The sequence below is a fragment of the Chrysemys picta genome, chromosome 3, assembly GCF_011386835.1.
Source record: "Chrysemys picta bellii isolate R12L10 chromosome 3, ASM1138683v2, whole genome shotgun sequence".
NCBI classification, from domain to species: Eukaryota; Metazoa; Chordata; order Testudines; family Emydidae; genus Chrysemys; species Chrysemys picta.
The window spans coordinates 182622567-182644935 of NC_088793.1; the positions used below are offsets into that span (position 1 = coordinate 182622567).

General features: G+C 39.1%; 1 protein-coding gene and 1 long non-coding RNA gene across 8 annotated transcripts in view; one reads left to right on the plus strand and one right to left on the minus strand.

Annotated features, from left to right (window-relative positions):
- Positions 1-454: 454 nt before the first annotated feature.
- The window catches only part of STON1 (stonin 1), a 58897-nt gene continuing 36982 nt past the window's right edge, over positions 455-22369 (minus strand). For 3 of the 7 annotated variants that reach the window (XM_065590739.1, XM_065590740.1, XM_065590743.1), the window contains exons 2-4: positions 13645-15618; positions 4700-4902; positions 455-3794 (exon numbers count right to left, since the gene is read on the minus strand). In XM_065590739.1, the coding sequence (XP_065446811.1) occupies positions 3720-3794; positions 4700-4902; positions 13645-15568 (2202 nt within the window). In that variant the 5' untranslated portion in view covers positions 15569-15618 and the 3' untranslated portion in view covers positions 455-3719. Of the gene's footprint in view, positions 3795-4699; positions 4903-13644; positions 15619-16167; positions 16249-16738; positions 16922-22369 lie in introns of those variants that run through there. The other 4 variants (XM_065590741.1, XM_042842413.2, XM_005282338.4 and 1 more) reach the window with 4 other exon arrangements.
- The window catches only part of LOC135982698 (uncharacterized), a 30726-nt gene continuing 28904 nt past the window's right edge, over positions 20548-22369 (plus strand). Inside the window, exon 1 of the long non-coding RNA XR_010600242.1 lies at positions 20548-20685. This is a non-coding gene — a long non-coding RNA (uncharacterized LOC135982698). The remainder of the gene's footprint in view (positions 20686-22369) is intronic.

The following is a 22369-nucleotide window of genomic DNA, read 5'->3' on the forward strand; positions in this document are numbered from 1 at the left end:
TCTTTGTACCAGGAGTAAAATTAGCCTGTGGTGTTCATTTTGTTAATCCAATTCTTTGAAGTCTGTGCCTTCAAATCTCTGAATATTAACACATTTCCACATGGTGGTACTGGTAGGCAGTAACTATTCATTCCGTGCTGTCCATATAACTTGTCAAAATTTTAGGAATTGTGTGTTCATTAGGTTACATTCAACTATCTCAGAGAATTTGGAGGAAATGTTGGCTAGAAGGAGCCATGGCAGTCTTATTTTTAGCATATTGTGCTAAAAGTCCAGCTACCCAGTGATCCAGTTTACCCAGCAGTATTTAAAATCTAGGCAGAATGTCCCTATACTCATTCATACAGAGCGAAATCTTTTAATGGTGAAGTGACAAAGAAAACTGTTGGTTTTAATTCTATTAAATATAAAATCACCTTAATAAAATATTCAATAAAGGGAAACAAAAAAATGATAGTTTGAAATACAACTTTAATTTTAAAAAAATCAATATGCCATGTACAATGTTTTGTTACAAGATTATCAGCTTGATTTGTTTTGTACTTATACTGACAGAACAAAATGATATTTTGAATTAAGCATAATAGTGATTCAAAGTTATTTATAAATGATCAAAATGATAGCTGAATATTACTAATGTCAATAATTAGTTAGAACTGTTGGTCAGCAAAGACAAATACAGTTAAAACAGATATATGGAAACTGGTACTGCAATTGAGTATTATGTCATGTCAAGTAGGCTTAACTAAAAGAAACACTTGAAAGCATACTTTTTTTTCCAAATGTTTGTCAGCTTTGTACACTTAATGTTGCATAATCTAGAAATGTGCAAAAAACAGCAGCTTGGCACTACAATTAATGGAATACATTATCAAATTCCTCACTAGAGAAGGGCAATAGAAATGGCAACTAGAGAATCATCCACAATCATTACAGGGTTTTTACATGGATATCGAGTAACAATCAGTTTCCTCTCATGTTCTCTTTCCTGGATGAACCACACAGGCATTGTAGGATATTTATTTACAAGCACCAAGAATTTTCTGCTGTGCATTTCTTTGTCCATAACTACTAATTTTTGTTTCTCCTTATTGTTAGAGACCCAGATCCAACTCCCATTTTGTCAAAGATTTCCATTGACTTCCATGGGAGTTTGACTGAGCCTATAACTACTGTATGTCAAGTGCTCATCACATATAGTAGTGCTGTCAGCAGAAATCCAGTTTGTTACCACCTGTCTGAGAAAACAGAACTCGTGTACCTGTTGTAAATAAACAAATTTAAAAATGTTATTAAAACTAATGTTAAAAAAAATTATATAATACATAGGTTGGGAAAAGAGTGTCTGTACATCTGGGTATAGTGCTTAGATTATCCACAAATATAAAGTTTGTTTTTAAAGTCATAGAGTACATAATCAGCAACAACCCAAATTTAGGTGAACAGATTTAACAATACAGTTTAGATATTAGAATCCGAATACTCGGGTACATCACTCATGAAAAGATGTACAGAGATTTGGTTGTGGAAAGCAAAATATATCAATGAGTGGAGATTGTCACTCAGTAATTGAGAATTATGTTGGTTGTCCATTTAGAAAATACAATCCATGGGGAAAGTATTTGTTACTTTCCTGACTGCACTTCTCATAGGCGCTCTAGTTCATCCCTCCTGGTATTGCTGATGTCCAGTGATGTGTTCTATGTAGATGTCCCTCGACCACCTGATGGTGTCCAACACCATGAGTTGCCACATCAGCCAAGCGTAGCGTTGACCGATTCCGCAGTCTCTCAGCACTCACTCATTACTGGGGTCCCACGCACCTAAGGCTCTGACAATCAGTGCATTTGTCTGGACCTGGTAACCCTTAGCTCTCAAGGTTTCAGCCAGAGGGGCATATTTCTCTACCTTTCAAGTTCAGGCATCGTGGAAGGCTGGGGTCCTGTTCTCGAACGGCACTGTGACTTCCACCATGATGATCTTTTTCCGGTCTTCGTTGGTGATGATGATGTCCAGTCGCAGTTGGCTGTCAGTTCCAGGGATGGCGGAGTTTACAGTAACTTTCCCCATGGGTGGCGGGATGGCTCTGGCCAGGTGATCTTGGATGGCGTTGTGTCGCAGCTGAATTACACTAAGAAAATACCCTACTCTGCATCAGTGATTTCTGCTCCAAATGTAAAACTGACCTGCAAGATCTCAAAATTCTGCTTCCACTTGGCAAAGGAGCAACAGTAATTGCTCTTTGGTAATGTTAGTAAATGTTGACATTTTAAGTGACCAATGTAGTTGAATGTAGTTTAAGTGCCCATAGCATTAGCTGGAGCCGAGCAAAAGGCAGACATGCTTCCCCACACAATTCTGTCAACATAATCAGTGATGACTTGTGCTTCCAGTCCTGAGCTATGTTGAGTAGACACTGATCATCATGTACGATTATACCAGTGGTCCTAGTGTGTATTCCCGTCTGCCCCAAGCACCAAGTCAAACCACATATGAACGCAGGTAACTTCAGTGGACATTTTTAAACAATTAAGCCTTAAAAAATCAGAACTTTGATCATAAAATAAAGCCAGACAAAAAAAATTCTGGTTAAAAAATACAAAATTCCTAGAGGATATAAATCCCTAAAGCCTGGTATATAAATATAACCATCAATTTTCCTCTGTAGCAAATTCCTTTATAGATGGCAATGTAAGGACAATTCTAACTTTCCCTGTACGTTTGCATTCCCCTCTGCCTTACAGTTCAAGGCAGTGATGCCGTACAGGCTCTAGTTTCAAACCAACATCTGGAACTTGAGTCTTGAAAGACATCCAAAATAACAAAAAACAACAAGTAGTGATTAGCCACCTTTATAACTCATAAGGCCAGATTCTCAACTCATGTAAATTGGCAAAGCTGCCTTGAACTTAATGGAGCTATGCTGATTTATGTCAGCTGAGGGTCAGGCCCTGTTCACTCTCCGAGGCACTGAAATAAATTAGCCTCACCTTGGCATGGGAATTTCAATCAAGATTGCCTGAGATTTTGCATTCAACAATCTTAGAGGAAACAGTGAGAGCAACATTTACAACCCCTGAAGGGAGAGAATTAGCAGTTTTATTCCTGAGGAAATGCTCTCACTCTACATTATGTGGAAACTCTTATTGGGAAATAAGCGTATGCTTGTGCTGTTCAAAAACATGGAGATTTACAAACTGCATATTTACAAACTGCACTCAAATATGCAATTGATCCTGCTGCACACTACCCAGGTCCTGGTTTGTGCCATTTTGGATGTTTTTATTGTTAAATATCGATATGGCCAAAAGATAATTTTTTTAGAATAGCGATATAAGTTCTCATCATGGAGCATGAGACCATTCACAAGTAATAGATACTTTGCAGAGACATATATTACAGTCTGTACACTAAGGGCTCAGTCCTGCAAACCTCTAACTGTACAATCAGTGCTTACTCACACCAGTAATCCCATACTGGGCTGCTCATTTGAATTAAGGCTAATTAAATGACTAACAATTTGCAGTATCAGACCCAGAAGCATTACAAAAATTGTGAAAAGTGGATTTTCAACTACTGTATTTATTATACATTAGATCATTGCACTTTTTCTTACAATAAAAATATTTACTATGGAAATTAATACCCACTAACATTTTCCTTCATTGTTTTCATATTTAAAGAACACGTAACCATGTATTACAGTGCCTCGTCTCCTTTTACTGCATTAGGCAGTTGCTAGCCTTATCTGGGTCTTCTCCATCAAGCCTGATCCACTTCTTTTCAATTTCAACCTGTGGTTAGAAAATATACAAGAACAACATTAGCAAATGATTAGGTATCATAAGTCTGATCGTGCACTACTGAAGTCAATGGGATTTTTGACATGGACTTCAGTGGGTACAGAATCAAGCCCTACAGGTGGAGGCCTGAAATACAGGACTTGAGATCCAATGAATTTCAAATTACCACATCCAAAATTGGTTTGGTGGGGAAAAGGGAAGTTGGTTTAGCAGGTCTGGTTTGGGCCCCATCTCTAAGAATCATGTGTTCAGATCAAGGATATTCTTTTATTAAATAATTACTGTGTTCAAAGCCATTAAGCCAATAAATAAATGCATGCAAGATCATATGCTTAAAATGCAAGTCACACACACTTAGGGCCTTACCAAATTCACCATCAGTTTTGGTCAATTTCATGGCCAAAGGGTTTTAAAATGGGTCAGTTTCATATTTTTAGATGTTTACATCTAAAATTTCAGTTTTTTAATTGTGAGGGTCCCAAACTAAAATGGAGACATGGAGCGGGTCGCAAAGCTGTTGTAGGCTGGGCACGGGATTGACACCCTCACTTCTGTGCTGCCTTCAGAGCTGGGAAGCTGCAGAGCTTCCTGCAGCTGGGGGAGATAACCAGAGGTGGGCCTGATCTCCCCCAAAGAGTGGCCGTGCAGGGGAAGAGGAAGTCCTGTCTTTCCCCAGCCCGACAGACTGGCAGCTGGAGCCCGGGGAATGGTGGGAGCCCCTGGCAGGGGTGCCCACCCTGTCCTTCCCCTCCAAAAACTACATTTCATGGGGAAGGTCTGATTTCACAGTCCATGACATGTTTCTCATGGCGGTGAATTTGGTAGAGCCCTACACATACTTTGTAAATGGTGTATCAGAACAAAAAGACTGCAGAAAGCAAAGAAATGAAGACTACCTGGCAGTTGTAGCAAGTTTTCTGGTTCAAATGTTTCTGGGGCTGAACATCACACTCTATGCCCAGCGATTTTACTTCAGTCCCCGAGGCACACGCATCAAGCATGTCAAACTGTACAGTTGCAAATGGATACCAGTCAGAAGGTATTTCCTGGTCTGATCCAAGTTCTAGTTTGTAAGACAGACTGTGTGGCTGATATGGGCCTTTGAAAGGAAAAATCACAGTTCATTATTTTCTCTCCATTTTTAGTACATGGTTAATTTGTTAACTGGGTATGGTAATGCTATCTTTTAGTAAACTCTAGTTGATACATAATGCAAGATTACTCTATCATCTGTCTAGCTATTTATAAAGTGCCTAATCACTTGGTATCTAGGCACAAGATTACATCCGTTATCATTTTCTGCCTATTTCAAAATATTTCTATAGCAGTCATCATAGTTCTTTCAAATCAATTTTCACAAAAGTCACCAGATACATTGAGGGCTGGATTAATGGATGGACACCATAAACCTGTGTCTAGGGCCATGGCTCCTGGATTTAAATGATTACATTAGAATCTCAGCTTTCATTTTTTAAAATAATTCAGTTTCTATCTCACATATGTGTGAAGAAAAGCTTGAAAACATGACCCAAGTGTAACCATGCTGTGCTGTCTGCCAACAGTCTGAAACAATAGCCCTCCAATGGACGAATTACCCCATGTATCTCAATGGGGTGTTAAACTCTGAGGCCTGGTCTACACTTAAAATTTATATCAACATAGCTATGGCGCTCAGGGGTGTGAAAAATCCACACCCCTGAGCGCCATAGCTATGCCAACTTACTGCTCACTGTAGACGCAGCTAGGTTGAATGCTCCCAGTCAACCTAGATACTGTTGCTGGAGGACATGGAGTTCCTACAGTGGCAGAAAAACACTTTCCATTGCTGTAGTCTGCATCTATGCTAAGAGCATACAGCAAAATAGTTATGGCGCTGTCACTATGCTTCTGTAGCGTCTAATGTGTAGACATGGCCTAAGACCCACTGCTCTGGGCAGCTTGTCAGCACTCCCATATCAGAATATAATGTGTGTGGCAGGAGAACAAGAGAGCAGTACAGAATGCCACCCGTCCAAGCACGTACACCCCAACTGCTGAGATAAATGTGTGGGGACCTGCTGCTACCCTGTCCTCTCCAGCTGAGATAAATGTGTGGGGAGCTCTAAAAATCCAAAAGGCGGTGGGAATCCCATGCCACCATTCCTGACTCTTTACAATTGCATGGGGCCCCCAGCTGCTGCATAGTGAGGAGAGGGCATGTGTTGCAGTATGCCCCAAATTGCCTTAATCTGGTCCTGGATCCTATAAATTCAGTTTTTTAAAATAACTTGGGAGAGGCAGGGGAGTTCATTTTTCCATCTGTTGGCACACAAGCACTTCAGGGTGAACAGCTAGATTTCCAAAGACACTGAAATCAGGAAGTTTGCTTTGTGAGGTCAAGGAAAATATTGGAATGAAAAGAATCTTCTACATCACAGCTTCCTCTGCAAAGTCTTCAGAGCAAAGTAAGTGGTCGTGCTGTCTTTTCTTCCTCCCCAGTGCTTGTTAAAGCACGTGTAGTGTCAGTATAGAGAGGAACTGTGTACTTTAACCACAGTTTGGCTTCAGGCAGGAAAGCACTGTTACTAAAAGGACTGCCCATACTTTGTGAATGGGACTGTAGGTTTAGATTTAACCCATTACAGTGAATTACATGTCAACCTGCAGCATAAAAGTGCCTATTCTTTATGAATTTACATTTCTCAGTGGCAACCACTAAACAGGGAGGATGAAACTAAATTTATGTGAAGGTAAATAAAAAGATTATATGCTTAGCATTATTTGTCATGTGGATGTCATCAACACATAGTACACTACATTCACAACTTCATCAGCAATTCATAAGGCAAAAATGGACCTTTGAAAGAAAGTAGGCAAAGTAATTACCCACAGCATCAATGCATTGTGAGAGGGTAAACGAAAACTGATTGAGCTATCCTAATAAAATACGAGGGGAAATAAAGTGACCTTTACTTTGTAAAAGTAACCACTATCATCAGGAAACAGAGTTTCTCTCTTGCTAGTTTTGAATATCTATTACTTGTATTAATCAGTTCTTACAACCTTAGACTGTCATATGGAGTATAGATATACTTAAACGTAACATTTTTAAAGTATTTCAGAAATATTTCAGATATCTTGAAGTCTTATTCAAGACCTTGTTGTTAATCAACTCCTATCCTGAATCTTTTATCGAGACAAGATCATTATCTATATTTATGGCACTATAATTAAATCTTAGTCAGAACTTCCACTACGGGTCCATATTTTCAGAGTGTTTAGTTTGGTGTGAACACAATCCAGTATGAAATGTGCCATATAAAATAGGATTTTCAAAAGCACTCGGCACTGGCCTAACTCTGCACTCACTGAAGTCAATGGTAAAATTCCCAATGAATTGAAAAGTCCACCCATAATGTCTCTAGCAAGGAGAAAATCTTAAAATAATTTTTAGAAAATAACACATATTTGACCAATTTTGATAGCAAACTAGCAGCTGGAGCCCAGTGAATGGTAGCTCCCGGCTGGGGCACTCCCAGCCCTGCCCTCCAATAGCTATATTTCATGGGGGAGGTCTGATTTCACATTCCGTAACATGTTTTTCACAGGCATGAATTTGGTATGGCCCTACCTATCATACTGGCCAATACTGATTCCTTGTTCTCTCAGGTCAGTCTTTATTCATCTGTTGTCTCTTGTTTTATACTTTGATTGTAAGTTTCTTGGGGCAGGGTCATTTTTTGCTCTGTTTGTACAGCACCTACCACAGCGGGGTCCTGGTCCATGACTAGGACACTTATGTGGTACAGTAATACAAATAATTAACAATAATTTCTATCCTTCCCTCTTATGTCTCTTTCCATCTCCAGTACTTTCTCACAGCCTGACCTGGGCTGCTTCCTCATCACCCATAGCATTTGCTGATGTTGCAACTCCTTCCCTTTCCCCTTGCCAACTGCTCAACACTCTCTAGCCAGTTCCATCCCTCAGTTTCCTCGGGGTCTCTCACTGAAAGCAGGGAGGCTGCCTGAAGGCTGGAAAGGCAGAGAGGGGAGTATCTGTGACAAACCCCAGTTACTCTGGCAGATAGTCAAAAGCAGGGGAACTGAAAGGGGACGCCAGGAGGGAACCATAAACCATGAGCCACAGATCAAAGCCAAAAGTTAGGCACTTCTAGTAGAAAATTGCTTCTCAACCCTGTATACCTTACTAGAATCTTCTATGTGGTAGGTACAAGAAACATTTTGGGCCAACTATAAAAATTAATGTTAATATAGTACTTTACTGCACTTGTACTTTTCTCATCCATACACTGATAGATCGTTCTAAGCTGGTGAATAGATTAATCACACCAAGCAGTTGCTGTCTATCTGCAGAGTCTTTTCCTCAAGAGTGTTTATAAAACAAAAGAAAAACAAGTTAAATTGAAAAATTGCTCAGTAGATATTCAGTCCAGTCCTGCGACCTTTGGGCATGAAGCCCAGCCTTCTCAAAAGCACTATGTGTCATGTCTTTCTAGCCAGACACTCTTATAGCCTTTCCCTACTCAAAGGGAATGGTGAGCTGGGCTGGAACGAACCTGATAGCATCCCTGTATCTGAGTTTGTGGGTCAGTCTTTCTACAGTGGGTATCAGTGCCCTGTAATGGATGAAATGCCAGAGCTACTCAAGTGTGTGAGATCTCACCCTTTAGTGACTGCAGTCTATAAAGGATAATGCCTCTAATTCTACCAAATGTGCAAGAGTATTTAATGCAATGTCATTAGTTAATATACTTTTTAAAACAATATACTAATCTGATTCTTATCTGCTGGTAAAACTGTGATACCACACGTTCTCACAGTGACTTTACAGCCATAGGACCAAATCCTGTGCACCTTATCCATGCAAGGAATCACATTGTCTTCAATAGGATATAGTATATTAATTACAGTAACCAGAATTTTGTCCACTTTTAACGTTTTTTCACTTCGGGGGGGGAGGGGAGTGGGCATGGGAGGGCATATTTACTAGAAATCTATTTGTACATTGTTTTCCTACTGTCATCAGCACCTTTATTAAGAAATGGAACACATTTTCATTCATTCTATTCTACTCCATTTTCAATGGGTAGCACTTTGGAAGAAAAGAGCTATCCTAAACAGAAAAAGTACATTTAGAGATGATATTTCAAACAGTAGGCAGATGCATATGTAGTCCGCATACAGGTTGAGGCAATTTAAATTTAATATTTCCCTTCTTTTTTTGGTCTGTTCTATATTTCCATTGCAAGAGTCCCTGTCTCTCCCTTCTTTTACTATGTTTTTTAATTTGGGGTATACATTTAAGTTGGGCCTCTATTATGGTGTCTTTGAAAAGGGTCCATGCAGCTTGCAGGGATTTCACTCTAGTCACTGTACCTTTTAATTTCTATTTAACTAACCCCCTCATTTTTGCATAGTTCCCCTTTCTGAAATTAAATGCCACAGTGTTGGGCTGTTGAGGTGTTCTTTCCACCAGAGGAATGTTAAATGTTATTATATTATGATCATTATTTCCAAGTGGTCATGTTATAGTTACCTCTTGGACCAGATCCTGCGCTCCACTCAGGACTAAATCGAGAATTGCCTCTCCCCTTGTGGGTTCCTGTACCAGCTGCTCCAAGAAGCAGTCATTTAAAATATCGAGAAATTTTGTCTCTGCATTTCATCCTGAGGTGACATGTACCCAGTCAATATGGGGATAATTGAAATCCCCCACTATTATCGAGTTCTTCATTTTGATAGACTCTCTAATCTCCCTTAGCATTTCATCATCACTATCACTATCCTGATCAGGTGGTTGATAATAGAGCCCTACTGTTATATTCTTATTAGAGCATGGAATTACTATCCATAGAGATTCTATGGAACATGTGGATTCATTTAAGATTTTTACTTCATTTGATTCTACATTTTCTTTCACATATAGTGCCACCCTCCCACCCCAACCCTGCATGACCTGTTCTGTCCTTCCGACATATTTTGTACCCCGGAATGATTGTGTCCCATTGATTGTACCCACTCCACCAGGTTTCTGTGATGCCTATTATATCAATATCCTCCTTTAACACGAGGCACTCTAGTTTACCCATCTTATTATTTAGACTTCTAGCATTTGTGTACAAGCACTTTAAAAACTTGTCACTATTTATTTGTCTTCCCTTTTCTGATGTGTCAGATTCTTTTTTATGTGAATGTTTCTCATCTGATCTCGCCCATACTATATCCTGTTCCATCCTCTCCTTCTGACTAGAACCTAGAGAATCTCTATCAATAGACTCTCCTCTAAAAGAAGTCTCTGTCCGATCCATGTGCTCCTCTGCAACAATTGGCTTTCCCCCATCTCTTAGTTTAAAAACTGCTCTGTAACCTTTTTAATGTTAAGTGCCAGCAGTCCAGATCCACTTTGGTTTAGGTGGAGCCCATCCTTCCTGTATAGGCTCCCCCTATCCCCAAAGTTTCCCCAGTTCCTAATAAATCTAAAACCCCTCCTCTCTACACCATCGTCTCATCCACACATTGAGACTCTGAAGCTCTGCCTGCCTACCAGACACTGCGCATAGAACTGGAAGCATTTCTGAGAATGCTACCATAGAGGTCCTGGATTTCAGTCTCTTTCCTAGCAGCCTAAATTTGGCCTCCAGGATGTCTCTCCTACCCTTCCCTATGTCATTGGTACCTACATGTATCACGACCACCGGCTCCACCCCAGCACTACACTTAAGTCTATCTAGATGCCTCGAGAGATCCACAACCTTCGCACCAGGCAGGCAAGTCATACGGTTCTCCCAGTCATCACAAACCCAGCTATCTATGTTTCTAATGATCGAATCTCCCATTACTAACACCTGCCTTTTCCTAATGACTGGAGTTCCCTCCTCTGGGAAAGGGTTAAAGTTTTGCTGGGCTTTTTCAAGATGTAATTTGAATTTCTAGGTGGTAAAATATAAGTTATCTTGCTATTTTGATCCATTTGTTAATCTACCTTCTTGCACCCATATTTCTAGAAGGCATAATTTCTGGAAATGGTATTACATACAAGAGAATGTAATAGTTGTCATTGCCTTGCACAAAATATTCCAAAATCCTCAAATACACAATGCATATCCAAGGGGCCTTCATTCTCCAGCACTTACTAAGACAGAGCAAGGTATTCTTTAGTCTTATTTATGCCTCTTGAAAATAATGCATTGTTCTATTAATCTGAAACTGTCACTAAAAGTAAGGTTTTTAAAAATGAATCTTTATTCATATTTTTCTCTTTTTAAAAAAATCAATTTTTCCTGAATGAATTTAAGTTAACTAGCTTCCCCAGTGGAAAAAATGAACAATTTCCATGTGTATGATTAAAAGTAGGGCTGTCGATTAATTGCGGTTAACTCACGTGATTAACTCAAAAAAATTGACAGGTTTCAGAGTAGCAGCCGTGTTAGTCTGTATCCGCAAAAAGAAGAACAGGAGTACTTGTGCCACAAGTACTCCTGTTCTTCTTTCAAAAAAATTGTTATTTTAAAAATTAATCGTGATTAATCGTAGTTTTAATTGCACTGTTAAACGATACAATACCAATTGAAATTTATTAAATATTTTGGATGTGTTTCTACATTTTCAAATATATTGATTTCAATTACAATACAGAATACGAAGTGTATACTGCTCACTTTATATTATTTTTATTACAAATATTTGCACTGTAAAAATGATAAAAGAAACAGTATATTTCAATTCCCCTCATAAAAGTACCGTAGTGTAATCTGTTTATTGTGAAATGCAACTTACAAATGTAGATTTTTTTTGTTTCATACCTGCACTCAAAAACAAAACAATGCAAAACTTTAGAGCCTACAAGTCCACTCAATCCTACTTCTTGTTCAGACAATCACTAAAACAAACAAGTTTGTTTCCATTTACAGGAAATAATGCTGCCAGTTTCTTATTTACAATGTCTCCTGAAAGTGAGAACAGCCATTCACATGGCCAGCATTGCAAGGTATTTACATGCCAGATATGCTAAACATTCATATGCCCCTTCATGCTTCAGCCACCATTCCAGAGGACAGGCTTCCATGCTGACGACGCTCGTTAAAGAAGTAATATGTTAATTAAATTTGTGACTGAACTCCTTGGGGGAGAATTGTATGTCTCCTGCTCTGTGATTTACCCTTATTCTGCCATATATTTCCATGTTATAGCAGTCTCGGATGATGACCCAGCATGTTGTTCGTTTTAAGAACACTTTCACTGCAGATTTCACAAGACACGAAGAAGGTACCAATGTGAGATTTCTAAAGATAGCTACAGCACGCAACCCAAGATTTAAGAATCTGAAGTGCCTTCCAAAATCTGAGAGGGACGGGGTGTGAAGCATTCTTTCAGAAGCCTTAAAAGCGCAACACTCCGATGCGGAAACTATAGAACCCGAATCACCAAAAAGGAAAATCAACCTTCTGCTGGTGACATCTGACTCAGATGATGAAAATGAACATGCATTGGTCTGCACTGCTTTGGACTGTTATCGAGCAGAACCCATCATCAACATGGACGCATGTCCTCTGGAATGGTGGTTGAAGCATGAAGGAACATACGAATCTTTAGCGCATCTGACATGTAAATATCTTGCAACGCTGGCTACCACAGTACCATGCGAATGCCTGTTCTCACTGTCTGGTGACATTGTGAACAAGAAGCGGGCAGCATTATCTCCTGCAAATGTAAATAAATCTGTTTGAGCAACTGGCTGAACAAGAAATAGGAATGAGTGGACCTGTAGGCTTTAAAGTTTTACATTGTTTTATTTTGGAATCCAGTTATTTTTTATACATAACTCTACATTTGTAAGTTCAGCTTTCATGATAGAGTTTGCACTACAGTACTTGTATTAAGTAAATTGAAAAATACTATTTCTTGTATTTTTACAGTGCAAATATTTGTAATAAAAAATAAATATAAAGCAAGCATGGTACACTTTGTATTCTGTGTTGTAATTGAAATCAATATATTAGAAAATGTGGAAAACATCCAAGATATTAATATTATTAACAGCACAATTAATCAGTCTTAATTTTTTTAATCGCATGATTAATCGCAAATAATTTTTTTAATTGCTTGACAGCCCTAAATAAAAGCTTAGTTGCCTTTTTTTTTTTTTTTTTTGCAGTGGGCATTTATTTAATGTATCACCACCACAGAGAAGGAATATAACCCAAGGCACTATGGTGTCACTGTTGATATTTTTCTCTGAATACAAACTCAGAATATTGAAACTCAATAGACCTCTGGACTCCATGGGAGATTGACCACAGCACCTTCTAACTACACTGACACTATCTCTTGGCATGAAGATGCTATAAGCTTAAGACTCCTGGGTTCTAGTCCCAGCTCTGCCACTGACCAGCTCAGTGACGCTGATCTGTTTTTGATTCCCATCCCATCTTTGTCTGTCTTGTCTCTTTAAATTGTATGATATTCATGGGCAGGAACCATTTTTTATTATGGGTTTACAAGAGTGCTTAGAACAATGGAGCCCTGGTCTCAGTTAGGGGCTCTAGGCACTACTGTAGTACAAGTATTGAAGAAGCTACCGCCATCAAGATGAAATTGCCCATTAGAAAAAGCATTTAAGGTCAAATTCTTCTCTCATTAAAAGGCCCAGTCCATCTCCCACTGAAGACAATGGGAGTTGCACTGGGACTGGGCCCTTACACTGGTGTAAATTAGGAGCATTTCCCCTGAAGTCAGTGAAGTTATACAAGTATAAGATCAGCGTGAGAGAAGAATCAGGCTCCTCCAGTAGAAGAGCTGTACCCAAAAAATACTATTTTGATAATGCACAATATATTTACTTGAGTTTTTATCCGGAAGTCTGTCTATCTTCCACACTACAGCCCTATAGGCACTTTCATATTTTGCTGTTCCAATTGAGACCTGAATTACAGGATCAGATTCAACTTCATGTAAAGAACCAAGGCATGTTTTTCTGTTCATTTTTGCTTTTAGGGACTTCTGTCTTTGGAGATTCATTGTCCAAAGTGCTTTGATCCACTGTGCAGGAACTGGAAAGCGTATCATGACATTTTCACAGTATTTCATGGAATGCAAACGTGCTGGAATCAGAGAAGTAGAAGACATGTTTATAAAAGCCTGAAGTTCAATGTATGCTCCTTGAACAACTACTGCAGCCTTTAAAGAAAATGGAAGGTCTTGCCCATTATACAGTGTCTTGAAACGCATCAGTTCTAATCTACAGGCATCCAGGGGTATAAACTTAATAATTCTAGATTGCTCAAACTCATGTGTTTTGACACACTTATGGAAATGGTAGTCAAGAATATCAATCCATTTCTTCTCCAGGTCCTTGTCAAAATAACATTCATCTCTTTTCTGAAGCTCTAGATCATTTAAAGTAAAAAAGCATTCAGTATTGCCATTCACAAAACACATACAATAAATGTGTGTGATGACAGCACTTTCTACGAGTTTTCCTTCTGTTTTAGTGATTTTCCCCCAAAACTTATCCACTATTTCTAGTATAATTTCTTGTTCCTCATAATTTCTCTTTTGCTTACAGATGGCTGGAAGCTTCATTAACTCTTCCTCAACTGTTGCAAGGAAGTCAGTGAAGTCATTGTAATCCGTGGTTCCTAACTTTAGCATCTGCTCCACCTCTGGTTCATGGACCACTTCTGCTTTGGGGTGGAATTTTCTTTTCTCTGTATAAGACACATATTCAATCTTCACAGTATGGATTTTTCCTGAAACACTACAGTTCTCTAGCTTGGGTTCTGACAGTTTACAGTATGGTTGGAGCTGGAATTCTTTGAAAGGTTTTTCAAGGCCCTTCTCATAGTACATTTGTAAAATGCCCCCAGGTAGGACTTTAAGATAAATAGGACCCCACTGCCGAGATGACATCATATTCTTCTTCTCAGGAATTCTTAGCATGATAGGCCAACCATCTTTTTTTTGGCTCCTGAAGAGACTGTGTGGAATGAAAGAAGAGAGATTATGCCATGCATGTATGCTGGAGGCAGACAGGCTTCCCAAAGTATCAGTTTGCAAATGTTCAAGCCTTTCACAGACATAACTGAAGGAATTCTGATTGAGACTTTTCTGATCATGGCAAGTGTCTTTTTCTTTAGGATGGCAAATACCTCTGCAAAGCTTTTTATCCTTTCTTTGTGTGTCAACATTACAGGGAGACATGCTAGTTGAACACCCCTCTTTCCCAAATAGAGTTGAAAAAGCACAGTCATTCTGAAAATATTGGAAGCGTTCCAATTCCAACTGATCTTCTAATTTATTGCAGCTTTCTTGGTAAGTAGGATTTATTTCACCTGGGGTTGCTTGTTTAGAGAATAAAATCTTAGGTGGATTATCATTAGCTGCAGTGCTCAGTTTCTGAAAAGCTAAGGAAGAACAAGTCCCAGGTGGTGGGTGAAGGTTAATGTTTGATGACAATTCAGGAATAGGATAAAGAATGTGAATTCCTGATTTGGGGGTACAGGGACTTCCTGAATACTCTTTGGTAGGTGTAGAAAGTGGAGAGTTACTAGGAGGTCCAGGATTTAAGTAAAAGTCAGCTATAGGAGAAGAAAGTGGAGTGCTGCTTGTAGAAGATGACCTACTGGAAGATTCATGCATATTAGCAAGATTGAGATTAAGACCATTTGCTTTACAGGTATTACGATTTTCCACTGATTTTTGAGGAGATTGAAAGAGGGGTTCATCATCAAAAGTGACCCAGTTTGCTGGATATGTGGAACACATCTTGTAGGAAAAAACTTGAAACACTTATACAGGTATCACCTCTGAGTCATCTGTTAAGAAATAACACAAAACAAGAACAGACGTGATAAGAAATAAATGCAATTACTTTTGAAAAAAACTTGTAACATTCAAATTTCATAATGCCTACATTTTCATGAGCATCCAGTTTTGGGCATCTCAATTTCTGGATGCACAACTTGAGTCACCTAAGGCTTGATTTTTAAAGTACTGAGCACCCATAGACCTCCAATTGATGTCACAAATTGGGCACCCAAACTTAGCGGACAGCTTTGAACATTTGATCTACACACCCACACACACTGTAAGTGGAGCTGACAGAAATACCTATAGGTAAGGTTGCCTAATGTTTTCCATTATAAGGCTCTGTCATCTTTGGCAAAATAACTGTTTGAGCTGAAATTTTCATGCTGGGTATCTGCCTCATGATGAATTTTTTGGGAAAGTTCAGCAAAAATGGCTCATCTGTTTCCAAGATGGAGGCTAGGGGGGAAATGCATTGCTTTGCCCATGTTAAAAAATTCTTACAACTGTTTTGCTGAGAAGCTATAGCACCTCCATGCTTTGGGGCAGAAACTTACCATTTGGAAGAGGGGCATGTGTGTGGGTGGAGGAAGCTGGGTTCTCTCACCCTATGCCCTTTTTCTGTCTCTGAAATTTCACCCAAATTTGGCTGAGTTATAAGCCTCTGAAATTATAAATTTACATATCTCAGAAGTTTGTTGTGGCTGGCAGAAAAATTCCCTGAACATTCCATCTGTACTGAGCCTGATCTACCCACACAGAGTTCTGTGCCAGCCACAATTCACATGCTCCAACAAGAGGCTGAGCAGAACTCAGGCCAGGGAGACTGATGCCTAGGCAGCATGGAGGAAAAGGAAACAGTCAAACTCAAATGCATATGACTAGGTGCAGAGGGACAGGATGGAAGGGTCCTATGGAGGAAAAAAGTAATTAATGTAATTAAAGACTGTCATATTACATAATCATAAAGGGGCATATTAAGGTTGCACAAGCAACTTGAATTCTGGCATTTCCTAACTTTTGAGTGCTACACTTTACCTTAAAACATTCTTAACATAGGAATGTGTGCATGGAGGGTGTGTGTGCTATATATAATTTTATTTACAAACAATTAAAAGTTCTGCTCACTCCACGAGACTTTTGTGCTGGCTCTTTTCCTGATTATGGTTGTTGGTAATAGCAGTAGGGAGAAACACGTCCAAAGTGTGGGGGGAAACATATTATTCTTGCCCTTTGCACCTGTGATGTCAAAAGCCAGCTTTGAAGGAAATACTAGGCTTTGTCCCCACATAAGTTTAGTATCCATGCCTTCTTGTTCTTCAAGACAGTTAAGAATAAATAAACTTAAGCAAAACTACACGAAAGTAACACTGAAGCATTCAGAACAAATTGTGGTGTTACAAAGTATCTTCATTGTCTATGCTATGGTGAGCCAATTTTTCCCAAACTACATAAAGTTTTCTATTCTGTAAGTACTGTAAATAGATATGGTCACCTTAGGGTTTCTTACCATCAGGATGTACACGTTGTTAGCAAGATATGACTGAAAATTCCACATCTAATTTGTTTTGTGGTTGTCTGAAATGGTTCACATTAGATTTGCTTTTGTAGTAGAGGCATGGAATGGACATTTCAGAAGCATAAATTTTGAATATTAAAAGTATAAAATGACATTCTGTATACCACATTTTAGTGGATACTAAAATTTATTATAGATAGAGCTAATAACAACATCCTTTATAGGGAGAGCTGGCAGAAAGACCTCTAAGAAAGACCATCTAACATTGTCCATTTACAAGCAACTAATAACAGACCTTATACTTTGCCAAACTTTAACCATCCAGGCTGAAATTTTCATGAAAGGTGTCTGACTCAGACTAAATTATGTTTTGAAAATTTCAGTTAAAACGGTTCTGCTATTTCTCAGAGCAAAGTTAGGGAAGATTATGTTGTTCTACCCTTGTTAAAAAAAAACTTATTACCATTTAATTGAGAAGTTCTAGGGCCTCCAGGCTTTGGAATAGGGACTTGAAAGTTGGCAAGGGTGGGAGTCTGCTTGATATCAGGGATGTGCGTTTTGCTGTCACCATAAAAATCCACTCTAATTTTGTTGAATTCTGGCATTTCCGAACTTTTGAGTGCTAGACTTTACAACCTTAAAACATTCTTAACTAGGGCTGTCAAGCGATTAAAAAAATTAATCATGATTAATCGTGCTGTTAAACAATAATAGCATACCATTTATTTAAATATTGTGGATGTTTTCTACATTTTCAAATATATTGACTTCAATTACAACACAAAATACAAAGTTTACAGTGCTCAGTTTTTATTTATTTTGTATTACAAATATTTGCACTGTAAACAAAAGAAATAGTATTTTTCAATTCACCTAATACAAGTACTGTAGTGCAAACTCTTTATCATGAAAGTTGAACTTACAAATGTAGAATTATGTACAAAATAACTGCATTCCAAAATAAAACAATGTAAAACTTTAAAGCCTATAAGCCCACTCATTCCTACTTCTTGTTTAGCCAATCGTTTACATTTACAGGAGATAATGCTGCCTGCTTCTTGTTTACAATGTCATCTGAAAGGGAGAACAGGTGTTCGCATGACACTGTTGTAGCCGGCGTCGCAAGATATTTATGTGCCAGATGTGCTAAAGATTCATATGTCCCTTCATGCTTCATATGTCTATTCCAGAGGATATGCGTCCATGCTGATGACTAGTTCTGCTCGATAATGATCCAAAGCAGTGCAGACTGATGCATGTTCATTTTCATCATCTGAGTCAGATGCCACCAGGTTGATTTTCTTTTTTGATGGTTCGTGTTCTGTAGTTTCTGCATTGGAGTGTTGCTCTTCTAAGACTTCTGAAAGCATGCTCCACACCTCCTCCCTCTCAGATTTTGGAAGGCACTTGAGATTCTTAAACCTTGGGTCAAGTGCTGTAGCTATCTTTAGAAATCTGATATTTGAACCTTCTTTGTGTTTTATCAAACTGTAGTAAAAGTGTTCTTAAATCAAACAACATACACTGGGTCACTATCTGAGACTACCATAATACAAAATATATGGCAGAATGCAGGTCAGACCACGGAGCAGGAGACATACAACTCTCCTGCAAGAATTCAGTCACAAATTTAATTAACACTTTTTTTTTTTTAAACAAGCATCATCAGTATGGAAGCATGTCCTCTGGAATGGTGGTCGAACATGAAGAGGCATATGAATGTTTAGCATATCTGGCATGTAAATACCTTGGAATGCCGGCTACAAAAGTGTCATGCAAATGCCTGTTCTCGCTTTCAGGTGACATTGTAAACAAGAAGCAGGCAGCATTATCTCCTGTAAATGTAAACAAACTTGTTTGCTTTAATGATTGGCTGAACAAGAAGTAGGACTGAGTAGGCTTGTAGGTTTTAAAGTTTTACCTTGTTTTGTTTTTGAGTGCAATTATGTAACCAAAAAAAATCTAAATTTGTAAGTTACACTTTCACAATAAAGAGATTGCACTACAGTACTTGTATGAGGTGAATTTAAATATGTCTTTTGTTTATCATTTTACAGTGCAAATATTCATAATCAAAAATAATAATATGAAGTGAGCACTGTACACTTTGTGTTCTGTGTTGTAATTGAAATCAATACATTTGAAAATGTAGAAAAACCTCCAAAAATATTTAATAAATTTCAATTGGTATTCTATTGTTTAACAGTGCGATTAAAACTGTGATTAATCTCAATTAATTTTTTAAATCATGATTTTTTTGAGTTAATCGCATGAGTTAACTGCAATTAATCGACAGCCCTATTCTTAACATAGGGATGTATGCATGGAGGAAATGTGTGCTACGTATAATAAAAAAAATGCAACTTTCACGTGCTCAGTAGACAATTCATGAGGACCTCCAGAACCTTCCAAAGACATGATTGAAATCTTGCAAGCCTTTCTGGGATTGTGCTAAAGTTCCTAAAGCATCCTCATGCAATTCTGAGGCACTTTGGAAAGTTTTCTAGGATAATGCTAATGTCCAAAACACACACTAAATTGCCAACTCTGAAAAAAAACTTCGAGCTTACCCCAGAAACAATGGTCTGCACTGAATATTTTAGAACATTGCATGGCAGATGTCTCTCATCTTCCAAAGGTGTAAGAGATGACAGCAACACACAGGGTGACTGTGGACACAACCAAAACTATGGACCACATTGTAAATCAGTGCCCGCTTTGATCATTTGCCAGTGGCATCCCAGATTTACATCAAGCCACTCCCGAAGCTACCAATCAGCTCACTAATCTGGACTTGGTTATCTGAACATTGTTAATCACCCCTCTTGCCATACGAAAGAAGAAGTAGTGGTAGAACAGTTACAGGTTTGGAGCTAAATTCTCCACACTAACATGCTAGAGGAGCTAAGCAGGACTTTCCCTGAAATTGCTCGTCCTTGCAGCAGGGGGTTGCTGTTGTATGAGACACAGAAACCAAAAGCAGGGAGGCCATCTGTAACACAATGTCCCTCAAAAGAGCACCCTGTAACTCCCATATTCATCATTCATATATCGTGATATTTCATACAAAGCATGCCATGTATGATATTATATGAAAGGTTATGATCTGCTGAAACCTACTGTTCTGTTCAAATATGTATATCATTAACATGTATGAAGTTATGATATTTTGCTGTATGGTTGTTACTGAAATATGTTGTCAGTTTGAGAGTCTCTACTACAAGGGTGGTGATCCCAGTCCAGGAGGGTGTTAACCAACCATTAATCAGCAGGGGAGTTGTAATCAAGGGATTTACAATTCAATGGCAGTTGCACAAGACCACAACAAGGACTGCTCAATCCAGTGACTCAGCAAAACTCACCAGGACATGTCTGGGCAAGTGTCTTCTAGGCACATGAACTAAGAATATAAAAAAGGGGAGAGTGGCATCATGCTTTTGCCTTTCTCCTCCCCCACCTATGCTGGAAGCAACAAGAATGCTGAGAAGACGAAGACTTCAACTGAGGAGACTGGTTGTATTGAGAGCTGTGTATAAGAACTGTAACATCCAATGGGGTAAGAAAATTGCTCAATTTAAATACTGCCTAGTGTAATAAGATTTAAGATTTAGATTGTGTGCTTATCTTTTATTTTCTGTGGTAATTATTTTGCTTGAAGTGCTTGGGAAATCTCAACTCAGGTTACAAAGGCGAGGGCATGATCTCTCCACATTGAGGGTGGGGCGGACTGGGTAATAAACTTACACTGGTTGGGCTTCTGACCAGGGCAAGACAGTACAGTTCTGTGGTATAAGGCTGGGGAACTGGAGGGAATTAGCTGGTGCCTTTCTCTGAGTGATTTGTGAGTGGCTCCGGGAGCATTCATGCAATTTAGCTGGGTGTGGGGATCCACATGCTGCTGTGCTGATTGATAACAGCACCTGGAAGGGTTTGCTGCTTGTCACTAACAAAGCATTGTATCTTCAGGGAGAGGGAGAGGGACATGGGGCTGCAGAGAGACACGGACAGGTGCTGGGGAAGACACAGTCTATGCCTGAGGTGACAGGACTTGAATTCTGGTGGGGATAGGTGCAGAGTGGTACAGAGATAGGCTGGGGGGGGAGGGGAGACAAAGACAGGCAGTTGGTGCGGCATAGGAGGGGAAACAGGTAGGTGTATGCTAAGGGACAGGGAAAGAAGGGTAACCACTTGAGCACATTTCCCCTCCAAAACCTGAAATGGAACCCAGGATTCCTGACTCTCAACTTTTCTTTGGTGTCAGCAAAGAGCTGTGAATCCCACTAACAAAATGTGTCCCATCAGCCTCTGGTGGCTGGTCCACAATGAGATAACAGCCTCGTACAACCATCCATTATTCCATTAGTGTGCTAGGGATCTACAGGTCCAAACCCAGCTAATGACCTCTGCGGAGGGAGCGGTGGGGAGAGACAATATGGTAGATAGTTTTGACAATTTTGGCCTTAATCTCTCTGTGCATCAGTTCCCCAGCTGTAAAATGGCTATTATAACTCCTCCATTATAACACCTACTGGTGTTGTGAACATAAATTCATTCATATTTGTGAAGTGCTCAGATACTATGGTAACAAGTGCCACAGAAAAGCCCATGAGGAAATTAATAATTCTGTATTTAGTGCAGGGTTTGGATGGTGAGCAGTAAATAAGGCCTGAAGTCACATTTTGGCTAAAGAGAAATAATTAATAACTACTCATTCAGTGAGCACCATCCATCCTGTGCACTGAATGAGACAGTGTCCTGTGGAAAAATTAGTATATGATCATGTAATTAAAACTGTATCATAATACATTACACACAAAGAGATAAATTGCCAGTGCAACCTTAACCCTGGAATTCCCTAGCTTGTGAAGGCTTAACTGTACAACCTTAAACAGGTTCTATAAACAGTATTTATTTTGTGTATAGATTGGATTTTGCTTGTAATTTGTGGGATGACTTTCACTAAAAGAAGTGAAGATCAGATACAGGGAACTGAAGATGATGAGAACACCCAAAATACTCAAAATTATTTCAGCTTCTGACTTAACCTGTCAGAGATTGCAGAAATGTGGGCACACAGAATATGAGGGTTGGAAGGGACCTCAGGGTTGTCTAGTCCAACCCCCGGCTCAAAGCAGGACCAATCCCTAGACAGATTTTTACTCCAAAACCCTAAATGGCTCCCTCAAGAATTGAACTCACAACCCTGGGTTTAGCGGGCCAATGCTCAAACCACTGAGCTA